The sequence below is a fragment of the Rhinolophus sinicus genome, linkage group LG05 (genome assembly GCF_036562045.2).
Source record: "Rhinolophus sinicus isolate RSC01 linkage group LG05, ASM3656204v1, whole genome shotgun sequence".
Classification (NCBI taxonomy): Eukaryota; Metazoa; Chordata; class Mammalia; order Chiroptera; family Rhinolophidae; genus Rhinolophus; species Rhinolophus sinicus.
In genome coordinates, this window is record NC_133755.1 from 48,926,363 (window position 1) to 48,946,123 (window position 19,761).

General features: G+C 45.1%; 1 protein-coding gene across 1 annotated transcript; it reads left to right on the forward strand.

The window, feature by feature from the left end:
- The first annotated feature begins 3,969 nt into the window (after positions 1-3,969).
- PROKR1 (prokineticin receptor 1) lies at positions 3,970-17,581 on the forward strand. The gene is made up of 4 exons (XM_074332092.1): positions 3,970-4,718; positions 4,872-4,953; positions 6,956-7,598; positions 14,706-17,581. The coding sequence occupies exons 3-4, from the start codon at positions 7,030-7,032 to the stop codon at positions 15,400-15,402; spliced, it is 1,266 nt and encodes a 421-aa protein (XP_074188193.1). The 5' UTR covers positions 3,970-4,718; positions 4,872-4,953; positions 6,956-7,029; the 3' UTR covers positions 15,403-17,581.
- Positions 17,582-19,761: the final 2,180 nt, after the last annotated feature.

Sequence of the window (19,761 nt, forward strand, 5' to 3'; positions counted from 1 at the left end):
TTGGGGGAATTGCATTAAGCCAATGAAATTAATAAACAATCACCTATTTAAAGTGTTTGGACTTCTATCAAGACCAAGAACATGTCTCTCTACCTATCTCTTCTTTCACATCTCCACAGGGATTTGAGGAGGTGGAAAGGAATGGCAGAGAGCAGTCCAAATGACCTGCTGAGTGGGCTTTGGGAAGCCGGTCAAGCATTGCTGGCTCAAACGCTGGAGAGGTAATTGGAAAACGAGGCAGGATGAGTTCTGAGCCAGCTCTGGGTATCTTCCAGGAATCCTTGATTTTTTTTCATGGCACTAGATGAGAGTGTGTGCCGAGAGAACAAATGTGATGAAAGCACAAAATAAGCTGATTTAGTACATTTGCCAGACAGGAGGAATTGTGGCTGGGCCCTGGAGCCAAGGAGTATGGAAAGAGGGGCAAATTGAGAACAGGTAGTGGTAGGTGGTACTGGTGTGGCTGGCCAGAGATGGAGGGCTGCACTAAGAGTCAGGAAACTTGGATTCCAATCTGGACTCTGATTTCAGTTCACTCTGTTACCTTGGGCTAGGGGTCTTCCCTCCTGAGCCTCTGTTTGCTCCTTTCTCAACATAAAAGTGCTCACTGAATGAACTCAGAGGCCCCCTTGAGTTGAGTTTCTTTGTGGTATTTACTAGAGCATCACAGGAGTTGCATGGATGAAAAAAGCCACAAGATATTAAAAACTGCCATGTCTGAAACCAAATGACATAATTAAAGAATAAAATGATGGGGAAAAAATGAGAATTCAAAGGGCATTTGGGATGGTTTCTGCTGGTGGAATAGCAAAGAAAAAAATTCACAGTAGTCCAAGGGCATTATTTAGGGGTAAGGGATATCTCCAAAGGAAGTGCTTTGTAACTGAATTCTTTGATCTTATTTGGTGAGGGCTCCCGGAGATGGCAAATTTTCTCAGATACTGCAGCTTTCTTTCTAGGTAGGATGAGACAAGACACCTATGCCCCTCGTGGCAGCAGACTCTAGTCACAGGAAAAAATTTCACGCTGTTAATGTCCTTGGGGCTACAAGTAAAAAAAAAAACCTTGTATCATTGGAGTTACCGATTTTGGTTTTAATTCTTTTCCTTTTTCTAAAAACCTTTTATCGTTCCAGATTTTGCTATAATCCAAGGTAACCCTAATTTAACTCTGCCACAGAGATGAACTATTCAAATAAGGCCCCTGATGGATGTCTGCTTCTCTGATGGAGGGGATCTCTTGAAGCCTTGGGCAGGAACTGACATGTAGGGACCAAGTCCTTCAAAGGATTCCCCAGCAGGACCTGCAGTGCATAACCTGTCAGACTATATCTATATTCATTATGCCATCTCCCCACAGGGGTCTTGGGCTGATACATCATCCCAATTATGCCCTCCTGACCAACACCAGAAGTCATCCAGGACTTCCCAACTCTGAAGGTCAAAAACTTCTTCACTGTGGCTAACCTCATTGTTACCCGCAAGCACCATTCCTTGCCAGGTCTTTGAAGGGGAAAAAGGAAGATTCTAAGGTCAGTGTAGTTGCCTGCCTCCAAGATGGCCTCCAGATCAATCCCTAGTGATCCCCACCTCTCAGTATTCACACACTTGTGTTGTTGGTGGTGTTGTTGTGTGATGAATAGCTTATAACAGAAGCAATGGAGGAAGTCAGCTACCATATGGTGAGGTCACTCTGGCAGCCTGTAGCTAGGCCCACATGACTCAGATCTCCAGCACAGCCACTGAAAAACTGAGATATGACAACAATCTCGTGAATAAGCTTGGAGGTGGATCCTCCATCCACTTGAGCCTTCAGATGCGACTGCAGCCTGGCTGACAGCTTGACTCCAATCTCATGACAGACCCTGAGCCTGGAACCACCTAGCTAAGCAACTCCCAGATTCCTGACACCCAGAAACTGTGAGATAATACATGTTTGTTGTTGTAAGGCACTGAATTTTGGTGTAATTTGTTATACAGCAATAGATAACTAATGCACTCTATACTTTGTTTTTTATTTTAGCGGAGATAAACACTATGTGGAATGACAAATCAAATTTATCATGCTAGGCTCTGTTCTAGGTCCCTAGATCCCCAAATTTATTTGATAATAAGAATGGCCTGGAGTGCTGGCTAAACATACAGATTTCTAGGCCCCTTCCCTGGGTTTGATGTAGGACCAAGGAATCAGTATATTTAACTCGCACCCCAGATAATTCTTATCAGGCAAGTTTGAGAAATATTGCAGAAGAGAATTCAAAAATGAATGAGACACAGCCCTTCCTCAGGCAACGGGTGCAAAATGGTAAGCAAATTCATACACAAAGGTGCATTTTTAAAAAGGCACCAGGTGGTAAGGAAAGATGTGAACAGAGTTGGGGGAATTGAGGAATACTTCCTGGAAGAAATGAAACATGAGCAAGGTCTCAAAGGTTCGTTAAGATCTCACGGAGCAAGATATGGAAAGAATCAGAGTGATAGTAACAGCTGGTATTTAGCAGGTGCCTGCTAAGCACCAGGCATCATTCCAAGCACTTTACCTACCTTACCTTATTTAATCCTCACGGCAACCTTATGCAGTAGGAGCTATTGTCATCTGTAATTCGCAGATGAGAAGGCTAGGCTTTGCTTACCACACTGCCCAAGGTCACACAGCTCCTTTGTGCAGGGCTAGGCATTATAGAAAGGAGGGCGCTGACTCCATATATGCCATGCTCTTAACCACTGTCATGTTCCATATCCCAGGGGACATGAGATTCAGAGAATTGAAAGGGCTGTAACATTTTTACAAATGATAGAAATTTTGTGCAAATAACAGGACAAGGTGTCCAGGGAAGCATATAGGCCAGGGGAAGATACTACATGGAGTGTTATATCCTGGCAGTGACTTCCTACTGCAAGTTTAACCCATTCATTTTGTAAGTGAGGAAAGGGAGCCCTAGAAAGTCTATGTGACTTGCCTAAAGTCACACAGTTGATAGTGACAATGCAGACTAAAGGTCCAGATCCCAGACAGCCTCCTTTCCATTATGGACAATAGGAGGCCAAACTAGGATTGGCCTTGAATGGTCTGCTAAGAAGATCTGAGCATTTCCAGCTCATTTTAACCATTGTAAGTATATAAGTCAATGACATGAGTGCATTCACAATGTTGTGCCTCCATCACCACTATCCATTTCTAGAACTTTTTCATCATCCCAAACAGAAACTCTGTATCCATTAAACAATAACTTCCCATTCCTCCTCTTCTGGTACACACCATGCTACTTTCTGACTCTATGAATTTGCCTATTTTAGGTACCCCATATATTAGGAATCATATTATTTTGATTCCTTTTGTGTCTGGCTTATTTCACTTAACACGATGTTCTCAAGATTCACCCGTATTATAGCATGTATTAGCATTTTACCACAATTTTAATACAAATAATATTTGCAATCTTAATCATTTTTAAATGTACCGTTCAATGAATGAAGCACATTCATATTGTTCTGCAGCCATCACCACCATCCAGCTCTAGAACTCTTTTCATCTTACAAAACTGAAACTTGGTACCCTCCCTTACCCCCCCAGCTCCTGGCAACTGACATTCTACTTTCGTCTCTCTGATTTTGACTACCCTCGGTACTTCATATAAGTGGAATTATACAGTGTTGTCTTTTTGTGACTGTTGTATTTCACTTAGCGTAATGTCCTCAAGGTTCATCCATATTATAGCATATGTCAGAATTTTCTTCTTTTTTAAGGCTGAATAATAGTCCATTGCATGTATACATGACAGTTTGTTTATTCATGTATCTGTTGATGGACATTTGGATTGCTTCACTTTTTAGCTATTTTGAATAATGCTGCTACCGGACAACATTGGTGTACAAGTATCTTAATCCCTGCAGTCATTTTTTTTGGGGGGGGGGGTAGGGGAATTGCTGGATCATAGGGTAATCGTATGTTTAACTTCTTGAGAAATCTATTGACTTTTGAAGGAAACCTGTGCTCTGTAATGTAGCTCTGGCCATCCTAGCCTTCTTCTAAACAGATATCGCTGGTGGGTGGGGGACGCCTCCCTCTTTCCAACATCCACAGTGCCCACCTCCCGGCACTTCATTGCTTTTGGGAAAGCATTTCTCTAAGCTTCTTTCACACAGAGAGAGGTACAGCGGCTGAAATGAAGCTAATCCTGGTGTCCGCTTGGGCTCACAGGACGGAATGAGGTTTGGGTGGGTCCCAGCGCGTCCTGTGACCGCGGGGATGTGGGCAGGAGCCGAGGCTCCTCCTGGTTCTTTGAAATCTCACCAGCGAAGTGGGCCGTATCCGCCCACTCCGGCGGTGGCTCTGAGGGTAACCAGGTGAGCCCGCCGTGAAGTCCCGGCCCTGCGGCGGGCACAGCACTGCCGGACGCGCACCTCTAGCACCGAGTGGGCGCTGAGCCCTGCTCCCAGAGCCGGCGCCCTCGATCCCGCCCGAGGCGGCCGTTCCGGAGCGTGAGTCCCGGGCAAGCGCGCCGCCCGCCTGGCACGGCTCCCTCCGGCGTGTCTTTACCTGGAGCTGCGGTCTCTGAGTCTGGGACATTCCGGCCCGGGGGCGACTTCGGGGTCCCCAGCCGCGCGGGTGCTGCGACGACCCCGACGTGCTCCATTTTCGAGCCCGGACCCAGAACACGCCTTCACGAGCCAGCCGCCTGTGCCCTGGGCGACCCGTGGCCACCTGGGGCAGACACAGTAAGTGGGGGGTGGGCGTGGGCCGGGGGTGACCTCGCCAAGCGTCGCCCTTCCTGGGATCCACCGCGGCATCACCAGCGCAACCCCTGCCTGAACAAGGAAAGAGCCCGGAGAAGAGGAGGAAGAGAGAAGGGACTTGTCCTTTTCTTGCAGGTCTCTGGGGGGAGCGGCTCGTGCCCCCCAGCCTGGAATAAAGAAACCGGGACCCAGTCCGTCGGGCGCCGGGATGCAGCAGGTACTAAGCGTGCCCTTTGGGGAATGCTCCAGGGAGACGTGCCAAGTACTCCGAGCGGCACCGGCGGCCGCTGGGGTGCAGGGGCTTTTGCGTGGGGAGGGGCTTTTCAAGAGACTCGCACTCCAGCTCGTGTGTTCAGGGCAACTCGGCTGTCCGCTCATTCTGCCCTTACTTAGGTGTAGCCTCCCAGCCTCGGAGGACAAAGTTGGGAGCAGGAGAGGGCTTATCAGCAGGGACTGCAAAGCGAGGCTTCCAGGTTCCCAAGGGTCTGGGCAGAGAGCGAATGCTAAACACCCGAGGGGAGTGCTGTTCCTTGCAGAGAGGTGAGAATTAAGGAGAAAGGATCGCTTGACAATTTCTTCCCAAATCCTAAATCTCCTAACATCCCCCCACCCCTCGGAAGTTTTTATTACTCTTTGTTTTTAAAACCTGGCTTTGAGCCTTCGGGGTAGCAGGCTTGTAGGGTACCCCTCCAGAGATGGCAATGCCTCTGAGACATGGGGTCTGCAAGGAGTGTGGACTGCCCTGCTTGGATTGCAGCTGTACATGCCTGGGCTACAAGCTTGTCCCCTCTGATTTTCCAGCTCTCGGTTCTGCTCCTCACACCTGACAGGGGCAAAGGGCAGGGCCTGAGAGGGACAGAGCTGATGGCTCAGAGGAAGGGAAAAAAATGGAGAAAAGTGGGGGGTGAGGAGCTGGGAGAGAGACAGGAATGGGGCTGAACCTCACTGGAGTAGAGGAACTTTAACCCTGGTTCCCCAAAGACAAGCTCCAGGTGTCTCACCTTTGAGGAATGAGGGCAGCAGGCTTTCCTTGGGGTGTGTGTGTGTGTGGGGGGGGGGGTGTCCTAAGTGTCTTCCTTGTGTCTCCTTTTCCCAGGAACCTCAGGTTTTTCATACTTATCTTCTGTCTCTGGTTTTCTTAACATATCCAGTGCTCTCCAGACCCCATCCCTCCTCTTACATCCCAGTAACCTACTGTCATGTTTTCAGGCCCTGGAAGCACCTGGGACTGTGGGGAGCAGACAGGGAACAGGGGCCTTCCTCTTGTTTTTCGGTCCTCAGCAGTGCAGTGGACACCGCCCTCCTCTCTCTGCACCCCACCTCCCACCCCATCATGTGGTGTGGTGGGATTTTCCTCTCCTTCTTTGCAGCTGACTGAGGAGGCCTGAACATTCAATAGTCATTCCCTGCAGTTCTAGGGTGTAACAGCCTCCCTCTCCAGGGAGCTCCATGCTTTATAGACATTATTGATCTCCTGCCTGGAGGATGTTGAAACTCTGAGTGTTTAAGCTATTTACCTCAGGACACACAACCAGCCAAGGAAATAGTTTGTTCCAGAGCCCCCTTGCTAAGCCATTCAGTGGTTAGGCTGTGACTTCAACCCTGCAGCCTCTGCCAGGCCTCGTTAACGCTCTGCCTGGCTTCAAGGGTCACAACAGACTTGGGTGTGGGAACCATAAGCCCAGTGAGGAGAGAGGAAGGGGGCTGCTAGGAAGGCTCTCTGATTTTCGAGCAGTGTTTTACCAGAAAGAAGGAGACCAACTCATGGAATGCAGACAGGGTTGTCTCAAAGCCCTCCCTCTCTGATGGTATTCAGAATCATTTCTTTTAAGCCACAGAATGGGATAATTCCCCAAGGACAAAGTTCAGGCTGACAGCACAGGGAATGGAGTTTGGAGCAGGTCACTTTCATTATCTTCAGCCTCCCCACATCCCCGCTTTGGTCCCTGAGAAAATGTGCAACGTTTCAGAGTCTTCAGTGGAATGGAAATAAACTGCGTCAGTGCCTGATTGTCTCTATAGCAATCCAACCTGCCCTGAATGAGTGGGCATATGGTTGTTATTCATTTGTTTTCTCTCACTGGTTCCTTTATTTCCACTCCATCACCCAACATTCACTCTGAATAGATGGCTAATGGGTCTGCTTAGGTTACAGGGTGGTTTTAAATTTGGCCAGGTTCGCTCACATATGTAGCCAACTGTTTATATGTCTTTCAAAGGCTTAGGATGGAGCTCCGATACTGTACCCCAAGGATGCTGGCAGGGACAGGCTGACTCATCGAGGGAGAGCTGAATGTCAGCAGAGGGAGGAGATATCAGCCTCCCAAACATCGCCCCAGAGGAATTCCCAGGGTTGTTGCTCAAGGCACCACCTGGTCAGATGGAGATGACCACAGGGGTCATGGATGAGAATGCCACCATCTCCACCAACTTCCTTTCTGCGCTCAGCCCCCATGGAGCCCAAGCTGCTTCCCCCCCATTCAACTTCAGCTATGGTGACTATGATATGCCCTTGGATGAAGATGAGGATGTGACCAATTCCCGGACTTTCTTTGCTGCCAAGATTGTCATTGGCATGGCCCTGGTGGGCATCATGCTGGTCTGTGGCATTGGTAACTTCATCTTCATTGCTGCCCTCGCCCGCTACAAGAAGCTGCGCAACCTCACCAACCTGCTCATTGCCAACTTAGCCATCTCTGATTTCCTGGTGGCCATTGTCTGCTGCCCCTTTGAAATGGACTACTATGTGGTACGCCAGCTGTCCTGGGAGCATGGCCATGTCCTGTGTGCATCTGTCAACTACCTGCGCACTGTCTCTCTCTACGTCTCCACCAATGCCCTGCTGGCCATTGCCATCGACAGGTGAGTGAGGGGGCAATGAGGACGACAAAGGAAAGGGCATTGGAATAGTTCATTGCAGTTGTGGTTGATGAGCGATGTCTGTATTTCCCATAGATGTGGATGAATAAGTGCTCAAAAGTTGTCCCATTGATGGAACAGTGAGACGAGTTCTAGGTTTCCAGCTGGCAGGCAGAAGCCCCCTAAAGTTGGGCAGTAGGAAGGCTTTTGATCCCTTTGCTATGGACACGCTCCTAGATGTTGTATCTGTTCTAGGTCTATAGGTAGACAGGTAAGAGGAGATAGGGAGGGACAAAATTAAGTTCTAGGCAGGTACTTCTTGAATCGACTTGGACAACTTGAGGGAGGTTTCTATCTCATCAAGACTTCCGATAATAAAACATGACCCCTCTAGCACCAGTTGATTTTAAAATAAGCTTCAAGGATTTGTTGAAACAGTAACGATAACCACAAAATGGAACATAAGCTTACTTAATTTTTTAGTTGTTGCGTTAATCAGTTGCTCCTTTTTATATATTTGCATGCCACAGTATAGAAGACCTGTTTCTAGTGATGGTAAATAAAACCAATAAGAGCAGCCTGTGCAAATCTTTTTGATGTTATGCTTAATCTTTTCTTTTAGTATAATCACTTGTGCTAATGGGCCAAGGTGGTTTTTGTTCCCCTGGGACAATCTTTACAAGTTCCTCTGCCCAAAGTTAGACTCTCATGACCAAACACCTTGTTACAATGTAGAAATAGTTACCTTGAGGGTCAAATCAGGCCTCCGTGTACTTGGATCTGAGCAGCCTGTCTCTCTCCGTTAACCCAGAGAGCCCGAAGCACAGCTCTTCTCCCTCTTCAATGGCCTGAGGGCTCTGGTGGAGTCCATCCTGCCCCTCACAGTCAGGAGACCCCAGGACAATGTGCTGGAGCCATAGGCAGGATAATCAGGATAGGACAACTTGGAAACAGACCACTCCCAAGGAAACGGGGCTGAGAAAGAACCTGGCTTTAACACCACTGAGGGATGAAGCCTCGGCCTCCTTTCTCCAGGGAAGGTTGTCAGGGAGTTAGCAGCTTACACAGCCCTTGGTCTGTCACCCATAGAAGGTGCTTAGTGGTGTCATTCCTGCAGAGGGTGACTTCTCCTTGGCCAAGGTCTTCCGCGTGAGCCACAGAGCCTCACAGCATTTTGTCCATTCAGGCATGGATCCTGACTGGACCTACAGAAGGAGCAGAAGGGGACAGTCAAGCAGGGTAGGAAGAGCTTTAGGGACCTGAGACTTTTTCTAAAAGTACAAGCTGCCACCATCTCTCTTAGGATATCAACAGAACAAAGCATATGGGGTCATTTCCTAAAGTTTCACTCTAGCAAGACGTCTTTTCACAGAGGGTGCTATCAGCCACTAAAACAGGGTTAGGTAGGTACCTGCTGTGGAGTGAGACCCTGCTCTCTGGGTGAGATCCATTTTACCATGAGGGAGCCCACTTGTCAAAAGAGGTAACACTGTAATAGGGAGTGGCTTCACAAAGTGGAAAGCCAGGATAAGTTAATGGGCATTGGGTTATTTTGAACATGTATGAGGTAAGATCTGTGTCAATCAATTTACCCTGATCTATTGAACGCCTTCCAAGCTCACACCCTACTTTCACACCAAACTCTGCTTGTCTAAAATACTGCAGGCACTTCTCCTGTAGCATGAGTATAAAGAATGCAATTCAGGCACAGGAAAGATCAATTGGGGAACCTGTTCTGTGTCATGGAGATTGCTATTGTTTTGAGTGGGGCTGTGAGTGGAAACTTGCCTCCAGCCAAACAGAGGAAAGTACTATCGCCTGCATAGGGCCGTCCAATGGGCTTGGCCAACTAACCAGCTGCTCCAAAGCCTTAAGTTCCTTTATTGATGTTTGTGATCTTTGCTTCAAATTGTTTTTAGTTTTTTGTTGTTTTTACCATCTAATTTCAATTTTGCAGTCCACGACCTCATTGATGCTTCTCTGGTCTCATGTGTCGTTCAGGATTTGTTCAGTGATTGTCAGATTTGATTTGGTTAGTTTTGGGCAACTAATTTTTATCTTGATATAACAAATATAGCTACAGTTATAAAAGCACCTTTCTTTAAAAATGAAATTTTTGTGGGAATAATGTTAGCAGTTACTCTGCGTGGGTTTAAATTCCTGCTGTACCACCTATTAGCTGTTTGGCCTTATGTTAGTTATTTGACTTCTCTCTCCCTTAGTTTTCTCATGTATAAAATGGGACTAATAAGAAAACCTAATGTATTGTGTTGCTTTAAGGATTAAATTAAATAATATTTAATTGTTTAGAACAATGCTTAAAACAAAGTAAGCACGAAATGAACACTGACTATTATAATTCTTGAATTTACTCTTAAAGGAATAACAACAAAAGAACCAGATAAATGAGTTAATATTTTTGATTGGCTAACTTCTTTGTTTTCATTGAAGTGATTGTTTTTATGATGTGATTTAAAAAACAATAACACAAGATTTCTAAGAAACACAGCTATCAATATATAGCAGAACAGAATTATTTATTTTCTACCTGCCTGGACTTCTCTGTTTCTGTTATTGGTTCCGTGGTTCTCGCAGCCATCTAAACTAGCCCGTCTTCTCTGTCCTGGCTGCTCTCCTCTTTCTCTAGCATTCATTCCATTTCTAGGTCCTGCCAATACTCACCCCTCCCTCCCACCTGTTCACTCAGGGCTGGACTATCATAGTCTCCTTCTGGTCTCCCTGCCTTTGGTATCTCTTGGCTGTGCTTTCTGCCAACCCTACTCCCCTCACAATCCATCCTAAACATTCATTCATTCAAACAATGCATTTTTGTAGAATGACTACGATGTGACTGATACTATTCCAAACACTGGGGATATGATGGTGAATAAGAAAAAAAGCCCCTTCCCTCATGGAGCTTATCCATGGAATGGCGAGAGCTAACAGTCAGGCAAACAAACATGAAAGGTAATTTCAGCGTGTGAGAAATGCTTTGAACAAAAACATCGAGCATGACAGGCTACTCTAGGTGTGGAGTCAGGAAAATGAGCAGATTAGGGAGAAGACATTTGAACCCACCTCTGAATGACAGAAAAGGAAAAAAAAAAAAAAAAAAAAAAAAGCTAGCCTTGAGAAAATTGGGAAAAAGCATTCCAGACAATGGGAATTATAAGCAAAGGCCCCAGCCTGGAACGAACCTGATGCAGGACTGCAGCCAAGTTAATCTTCTGTCTTGTGTGTATCTCCCTTCTCTGGCTCAAAAGACCACTAATAACTCCATTGTCTATAAAATATGGCTCCAACCCCTTTACCAGCTCTTGCAACCTTTTATTATTGAGCCCCAGGTTGCCTCCCAGTTTTATGCTGGGTAAACACCTGTGTGTCCTGTTTTCCAAAAAAGATTGCAATCTTTTTGAAAACTGTCACCATGGCTGGCTACATTTCTAGTCATTCAGTGCCAGGCACTGCTGAGAGTGATGTTTCACTAAAATTCTAGGTGCCCAGAATTCACAGATAGCAAAAGATTACCCCAAAAAAGTAAGATATGATCCCTACTGTCATGAGCTTACCATGTAGAGTGGGGTGGGATGGGTGGGGAGAGAGCTAACATTTATGAAATAGAGGATAAGGTAAAGGATAAGTTGTAAATGAAATTTAGAGAAGGTTGAGATAATCGCATACCTGAGTAGTCAAAGGAGGCTTCGTGGAGGAGGGGGCTTTTAACGGGTCTTCAACACTTGATGATTAGCAAAGTAGGGGAAAGATTTTCCAAAAGGGTAGAAGCAATAGAACAGTGTTTGCGAAAGCCAAGAGGTGGGAATGGTTGAGGTTTGAGGTCCTATGGGGAGGTCAGTGGAGCAGAGGCAAGGAACATATGGAGAGTAGAGACCAGAAAGGACAGGGTCATATTCCAGGAGATCTCAAAATCTAGGCACAAGGAGTCAGACTTGATGGCAGTAGGGAACTGAGGAAAATCATCAGAGGACCCTGTCCCTCTTGATCTGGGTTTCTTCTTCGATGAGTAGAAACCTGCACTGTCTTCGAGGTGTATCCCTCAGATCCCAGAGCATGTGGGTCACTGGGGGACTCTCCCTTCTTTTATCCAAAATCCAGAGAAAACTGGTGAGTCTGCCTGCCCATTGCCAGCTCTCCTCTTCCATCTGAATGAGGCCAGCTAAGGCATGAGCCAGTACGCTCAGCCCGAGGTAGTGCCAATGCTCCCCAGTGAGCTCATTGGTCAGGGCTGGCTGACCCGAGGGGCGGGTCCTGAAATCCCTGTCCATCCCATGGCCAGCCTTCTAGCTGCTGCAACCACCACTTCCATGGCTTGATCTGGGGCTGGATCATGAAGACAGAGAGGGAAGAGACCTGCGGCTCTTTAATCATCCACCCCACTACCATCACACAATTACTGCCTGGGCATTTCTTTGTCTAGCAGCCTTCATTCTTTGTTCTCTGGGAAATGTTGGCTCTAAGTGGTTCTAGACCTGACCCAGTGGTAGACACTGGGCAAGCCAAGGACATACTCATAAGCAGAGAAAAGTAGCTGTCAATTGCCTGACTCCTTGCAACATTAATAGGTAGAAACCAACTATGATGGAGAAAAAAAGATGAGAAGGACAGCTAGGATGCCAGGAGGGTATGAGGAAGGGATATTGCTTGCTCTGGTTGGAAAGGGAGGGGACAAATGGCGTATTTGAGAGCCCACTGGACTTGGAGCAAGATATGGATGGATCTGCATCGTGGTTCTGTCCATGTCCAGCTATGTCACTTTTGGCAGGTTATTTAATTTCTCCAAACCTCAGTCTGCTCATCTGTAACATGGGCATCTTTGCTCTCTTACTTTTTCAATGGAGTTGGGATTACCTAATGAGAAAGTAGATTTGAAAATGTTCTGTAATTTGTAAGTTGCTTTACAAACACAAGCAGGTTTACTAATACTAGATTTCTGGAGTCGTGATCCTAGCATAGTCAAGGCTGGTGGCAATCTTTAAAACAATTTCTGAAATCTGCTTATTGGTAAATGTATTTGGAAGACCTTTTGCACAACCTCTGGGGCTAACCCTGGGAATGGAGTTGGGGTGATGTCAGAGAAAGCCAGGATGAAATAACTATCTCATGGGTAGTCACAGATTACCCTGAAAATTAGTTTTGATGTGAAGATAAATAGATCCAATAAAATAGGGAGTTGTAGAGTTGGTATTACTTGCCAATAACAGGTAAAATAAAATTGCTCTGTATACAGAATAGCTCTGAAAGAGTACATTTTAGTTTCTTGTGTATTAATAGCCTATTGTTGTTTATATGCAGTATTTGACTGGAGCCTCACAGTATCTCTGTGAGGTTGGCGAGGAAAGTGATATTCCCATATTACAGATGAGGAAACTGAGCCCCTAGGGCTAAGAAAAATGAATCAAATTCACATAACAAGTTTGTGGCAAAGTTGGAATTAAATTCTTGGTCTTCTAACTTCTAGGTCAACATTCTCTCCTACTTGTTCACTAAAAAAAACACTTTGACACATCGTAAAGACTTAGGAAGTTACTATTGGGAAAAGAAGTAATAGAATTACAGTGAAAATTCATATACTAAACAAATATGAGTATAGAAATATTCTTTGACAGTGTAATCAACAGAACATGGTGAGGTAGATAGGGAGAGAGCTAGTGAGAGCAAAACCACTAGAATCTTAGTTTTTGTTTTCAGTCATAGCAAGTTTGGTGCACTCATTGTAGCAGGAGCACCGTGGTCTTTATGAAGGAGCCATACATGTGCACTGACGAAAGCACTGCCAATACCTTGCAGACCTGCTATTCTACCCTTCAGGAGATTGGCAAGAGTGCCAGAGATTGTTGCTGGTGGCAGAGCACATCAAGCAGCCAGTTGGGTGTCCAGAGGGTGAACCCAACCCATCCAACTTCATCTAACATCTGAGAGCTACAAGAGAGCAGGAGTCTCACTCCAGTTAACTCTGCAAATGACACTCAATGGAGCTGGCTGCCTATGTTAGGGGGAGGGCGAAGGGACAGAATCAGCCGTAGTATAATCAGGAAAAAAAAAAAAAAATGAACCTCCTCTTCCAGTCAAAATCCAAAGACAGATGATCTCCAAGGGATTGGTTTCAAAGGAAACCGTATTGGTTTGTCTTTCCTTCAGGCCCCTGTCACATTTGCTCTTGGAGGTACCTGGGATAAGCTGTGGGCACGTGAGAATGTGTTTATTTTCAGTGTTGACTAGTCATTCCCTCCCACTTCACTTCCTATCTTTCTCTTTCTTCAACCTCCACCCCCTGCCAGACACGGAAAGTCTTCCAGGAAACCAGAGCCTCTGCATAAGTACGTGCACTCTCTCTGGGAAGGAGGCTTTCATACCGCATAGATGACTCACATCACCCAGAAAGTGCTCTCTTCGTTCCTGGACCACTGTGCTAACAGCAGTGTGGTTTTTTTGTGGAGGGAGAGAACAAAAGCAGTATCTTTTACTGTCTGGTACTTTGTGGTTAAAAAAATACATTCATGTATATTCTCAATTGATTTTCACATCAACCATGTGAGCTAGGGTTAACTATTTTCTATCAAGAGTCTTAATGGTGTATGACCTTGAGAAAGTCACTCATCTCTCACTGGCCTCTATTTTTCCACCTGGAAAAGAAAATAAAGGGTCACATGCTTTTCCTTCCCCTTTTTATGCAGGGCAATGTTTTAAAAAATGTAGAATGAAGACAAAACTTTTCCCATTGGAAAGGGCAAGTTCTCCCAACAAGTCTTTGGAATTATCAGGCCCTTTTAGGTCTAAACTGCAGAGTAATTAGGTAATATACCATGTTTAAAACTGTGCCAAGAATTGTGTATACATTAACATATTGAATCCTTAAAAACAAACACAAACTTTTGCAGGTAAGAAAACTGAGATTCAGAGATTAAACAAAATTTGCCTGAAGTTGCAACAGCTGATAAGGAGTGAAATTGGGGTTTGCATTCAAGTCTGCTTTTCTCGAAAGCCATATGCCATTGTGTTTTTCCTTCACAGACACCATTGTGTTGCAAAAATAATGTCATCATCTAGCACTTCCTTGTCACAGTGGTTGCCCCATTTGTGTTCTTGTCCTAGATATCTGGCCATTGTCCACCCGCTGAGACCCCGGATGAAGTATCAAACAGCCACTGGCTTGATTGCCTTGGTGTGGGTGGTGTCCATCCTCATCGCCATCCCTTCCGCCTACTTCACAACTGAAACGGTCCTCATCATTGTCAAGAGCCAGAAGAAGATCTTCTGCGGCCAGATTTGGCCAGTGGACCAACAGATCTACTATAAGTCCTACTTCCTCTTACTCTTCGTCATGGAGTTCGTGGGCCCGGTGGTCACCATGACCCTGTGCTACGCCAGGATCTCCCGGGAACTCTGGTTCAAGGCGGTTCCGGGTTTCCAGACGGAGCAGATCCGGAAGCGGCTGCGCTGCCGCCGGAAGACGGTCCTGGTGCTCATGTGTATCCTCACCGCCTACGTGCTGTGCTGGGCACCCTTCTACGGCTTCACCATCGTGCGCGACTTCTTCCCCACCGTGTTCGTGAAGGAGAAGCACTATCTCACGGCCTTCTACGTCGTCGAGTGCATCGCCATGAGCAACAGCATGATCAACACCCTGTGCTTCGTGACCGTCAAGAACAACACCATCAAGTACTTCAAGAGGATCATGCTGCTCCACTGGAAGTCCTCTTACCGTGGGAGTAAGTCCAGCGCCGACCTTGATCTCAGAACCACCGTAGTGCCGGCCACCGAAGAGGTGGACTGTGTCAGACTAAAGTAACCGGATGGACCTTTCAAAGTCTAAACACGGACATGACCTTTGGTGCAGGGACCAGGGTGCTTAGATACACACTGTTGACTAAGAACTTTCGGTTTGCCGTAGAGGACAAAGTAAATGGACAGCTAGGTGAACACTGCGTTCTAGGAGCTCAGATTTTTTTCTAAAACGGCATGACTAGACACCATCACCAGTGGCTGACATTCATTGAACATCTGACTCGTGCAGAAATTAGGCACTGGTGAAGCTTGTGTCTGTTGATAACATTTAATTGTCAAAAAGAAATACATAGGGATTAAACCAAGAAAAAGGTTAAGGCATAGACGGCCTGGAATGAGGGGATTCCACTGGGAACCCGAGTAGGCACAAGGACTGTGGTCCATGTGTTTGTAGGGTGAGGGTCTCTGCACCATCTCAGCTACTCATCACATACTGATGCATCCAGTCTCTAGGATTGTTCTGAGGCTTGGTTCATGCTTCACATTTGTGGAGTTGGGGCCAGAATAAAAAATGGGCTCCTGATTCTTTCTTCAACTGGTCTCTTCTCATCCCTACTCTTGACTCTCACAGTGAGGCATGAGGAGGCTTACACGCAAGCACATGGTGAACACCCCAGTAAGCATGGCCAAATTCTGTGCAAACCCTCATCCCCCACATCACCCCATGGCCACCCCTCTGGCCTAGGCCTGTGCCTATATATGGGCTCATCGTCAGTAGGAGGGGTCTGGGGAAGAAGCCACGTAGGCCTTAGAAGCCATTTGGACAGCAAATTATGGGGTTTCGGGTACCTGGAACAAGTCAAGAGGGGAAAGTCTCAGCTCAGGATGGGTATGTCCCTTGGCTCAATGAACTTCTCACCCCATAGGGGGAGATGCAGGTAGAGGACCCCTGAAACTGTGGGGCTCAGGCCAGGGGCTCAGTTTCTCTGGGTCTAAGGGTGGTATTGCTTCCAACTCTCAGCCATTCTGGCTTGGACCAGTTAGGCTTCTCCTTAAATTTTGCTCTTCCTTCTTATGTTTCCAGCTTGTAAAGCATAGAATCTTTGAAAGTAGACACAAAACCTCATGGGTGTGGCTATCAGCCAATGAGATGATATATAGAAGAACACTTTCTACCACACAAGTTACCAAAAGAGTGGACTGTGTGTAGTGTGCCTAGACAAGCAAAACCTTGTTACCTTGGCTTATGTATCTAGAAACCTCACCATCTTCCTCTTTCATTATTCTATATACAAATTATTCCCTTACACCTCTTAGCAGTGCTACATGCATTATGTTCTTTTTATTTTAATTTATTGGGGTGACAATTGTTAGTCAAATTACATAGATTTCAGGTGTACAATTCTGTATGACATCATCTATAAGCATTATGTTCTTAATAACAGGTTGGTACAACAAATTTGGTGGTGGAAGCATAAAAGGAAATGGTAGATCAGTCTCCAGTCAGAAGATGAGCTCAGGGTTTCAGAAACTTCCAAATCAAAGCATCTTTGTAATTATGGATGTATTGACCATCTTCCTATACCTGTTCCCAGCCAGCATGAACCTCAGCAATGTGATATTTTTTTCTCAATGTGTTTTTTTCTCTCGTGTATATAGCTATAGAATTGACTTGTCCTTTTCTTCTCAAATAATTCTAGAGCAGCACATTTATGATGTATTTAAGTGACACCTGTATGGCGTTTCCCCCTCCAAATATAGTTAACTATTTTTGGCAGCAAAGTTTATTTTTTTATAATTATTTTATTTCCCTGGAAGATATATTTCAAAAATCTATTTCCCCCCATTCATCATCCAGCAGATGCTCCCTAAAGTTTAATCACAATAACCACAGAAAATAAAAACCAATTAAAATAGTAGCCTAAATCTAACATGCCTTGGAAGACAATTCTTACTCTTTATAAAACCATATATTGCATTATAAAATTAGGAAAGTTAGGTTTTAGACTAAAAAATAATAAAATGATATAATTTGTTGTCAGTATATTAACGTTTTCCATTAGGAATTCTAAACAACATTTGGCTATATTAAACAGGAGCTTTCTATATGTGACAACCAAACCTCTTTCTGCTTTCCACCTAAACTGAATCAATTTTTCACTCATTTATCTATAATATTTGTAGATATTGTGTCTGCTTGTGATTTTTCAGTGAATGAAATTGTAGTGTTGTTATCAAATGAAATAAAAAATACATATATAATCATTCACCATAGTGTTTCTGTAATTTTCACACCCACCCCCATCATTTTTCTAGTTACAATGTGATGGTTCTTTGAGTGAACACTGAAGAAATGCTGATTCCATGATCATAACGGATTGCGAGAACAGTGCTACCTCATGCTCATATTGCCTGCGAACTTCTGCTCTCCATCCTAAAGAGATTTACCTGATTTATAGCTTCATCCTATAACTGAGCTCTGGTAAACCCATTAATACTTTTTAGCATCTGAATGCCAAGAATGGAAATCCGAGGACTCATTCATGCCTGTTGCATAAGCTAAGGCTAACCCTCTGAACAGGCTTAATGTGTGCACATGTAGAGTGAACCAGGAGATAAACCCACAACACCACACCTTGTTCAGGTTCGTGGCTGATTTGTTGAACTGAGAAGTAGCCTGCCCAGCTGATGGCTTCTTCAAGAACTAGTGGTAAGTCCAACAAGGCGACACGTGTGCTCATGGGTTTCTTTTTTCTTTACACATGTTCAATATGCAGAGCTGTATGCATATTGTCATATAAGAAGGATAAAGATGTGATTTTGTAAAATCAAACCATTTCTTTAACTAAAGCCAAAGAGGACAGATTTACAATGAAGCTTTTAGAGATTTTGCCTATAGAATGCACATTTAAAAAATAATTTCTTCAATCAATGACACTAAAGCATGGCAATGTGACAGTCAACACAGCAAGCCCTTAAGCGTGAAACAAGTTCCATGCTCGTTGTGGAAAAGAATGTTAAAGAACTTGTGAGATGGCCAGAAAATTATAAATACAAGTCCTGTTCCTTGAAAAATATGATAAATTTTGGAACAAATCCACAAACAGTGATCCAATTCTTCTTCCTAGAGTGTAAGTGAGAATATCAAATTCAAGTTACTCATTTTATTGTTGATGAAACTGAAGCCAAGAATGGGGAAGAGATACTCAAGGTCATGCAGCTGGTCACCGTGAGAGCCAGGATTGGACCTGAAGACTCCCAAAGCTCAGTTCAGGGTTCTTCTACCACAGGGAGCAACAATCTTGGAAAGGGAAAGATCCTTTCCAAGAATGCTTGAGATGACTATTCAGCTGCAGTCTGGCTTTCTCTGGAGACCCTTAAGGACTCCAGCAGAAACATTCCTGGTTCCTTTGTAAGCCAAGATGAGCTCATCTTACTCCTGGGAACACCCGACACAGACTTGGACACCAGGAGGTTTTACGGAAGAACTGCTGAAAAATGTTTACCACTGCTCTTTCTTCTTCCCTTGCCTAGTTGGGGGTCTGTAGGACTATAAATGGAAATATAGCATGCCCCTGTTCCTGAGAATGGCTGCCCTGCCCTAGGAAAGCAGAAGAGAGAGATAAAGAAGCCATGCTTGGCTCAATGTCCAGAATGGACAGCAGGCCTATGTGTTCAGAGGACATCAGAGGGCCACCTACTACTGCTGCCAGTGAAGACAGGAGAGGTGGGGAAGGCTTTTTGGATGAGGTGGGACTTGAACTGGACAAGTGGAATGTAGAGAAGCAAGAGGGCAAACACGCTACATGGGAAGAGAAACATTTATCTGCTCATAGACACTGAAATTGATTTTTCCTGGGGGAGAAGACTTCTTACACAATGAAGGGATTGTCATCCCTGAAAGAGGTAACCAAAAAAACTGAAAGACACACAGAAACATAAGTAATGGTAGAGCCTTAATCTGAGAGTGGGTTTTGATAAGAGGAGGGGGAAGAAAGGAGAGACAGAAATTAGCCTTAGGAAGCTGGTCTGTATGATGGGGTGAGAGAGGCATCTCATAATTAGAAAAAAAAAATAAGAAAAAGGATGCAGAGGAAAAAGCAGTTGAAAACCAAATTTGGCAAAATTTAATTCTAACAATGAGGAGTAGTTACCATGTGTCAGGGGCAGAGACAAGCACATGACAGGAATTGTCTTGCTCAGACCTCACAACCCTCCAGGGCAGGGGCGAGTGTCACTCCCTTTTTACAGATGAGAAATCCAGTCTCAACTTGGAGAGGTTGCTCAAGGTCACACAAGGAATGAATGGTGCTCTGAGATTTGAGCTCCAGAGCTCATGCTTCCCATCACACTGTGCTGCAGCCTTTAAATGATTTCCTAGCCCTTCCTTGTGTTTTCCAGTAAACGAAATAAATGCCTCTCC

What these genes read in the sequence shown, in the direction of transcription:
- PROKR1 (XM_074332092.1), top strand. Translation starts at nt 7,030, where the DNA reads ATGTCAGCAGAGGGAGGAGATATCAGCCTCCCAAACATCGCCCCAGAG. An exon ending in CTGGCCATTGCCATCGACAG is followed by an intron (nt 7,599 to 14,705) that starts GTGAGTGAGGGG and finishes TTCTTGTCCTAG; the next exon opens with ATATCTGGCCATTGTCCACC.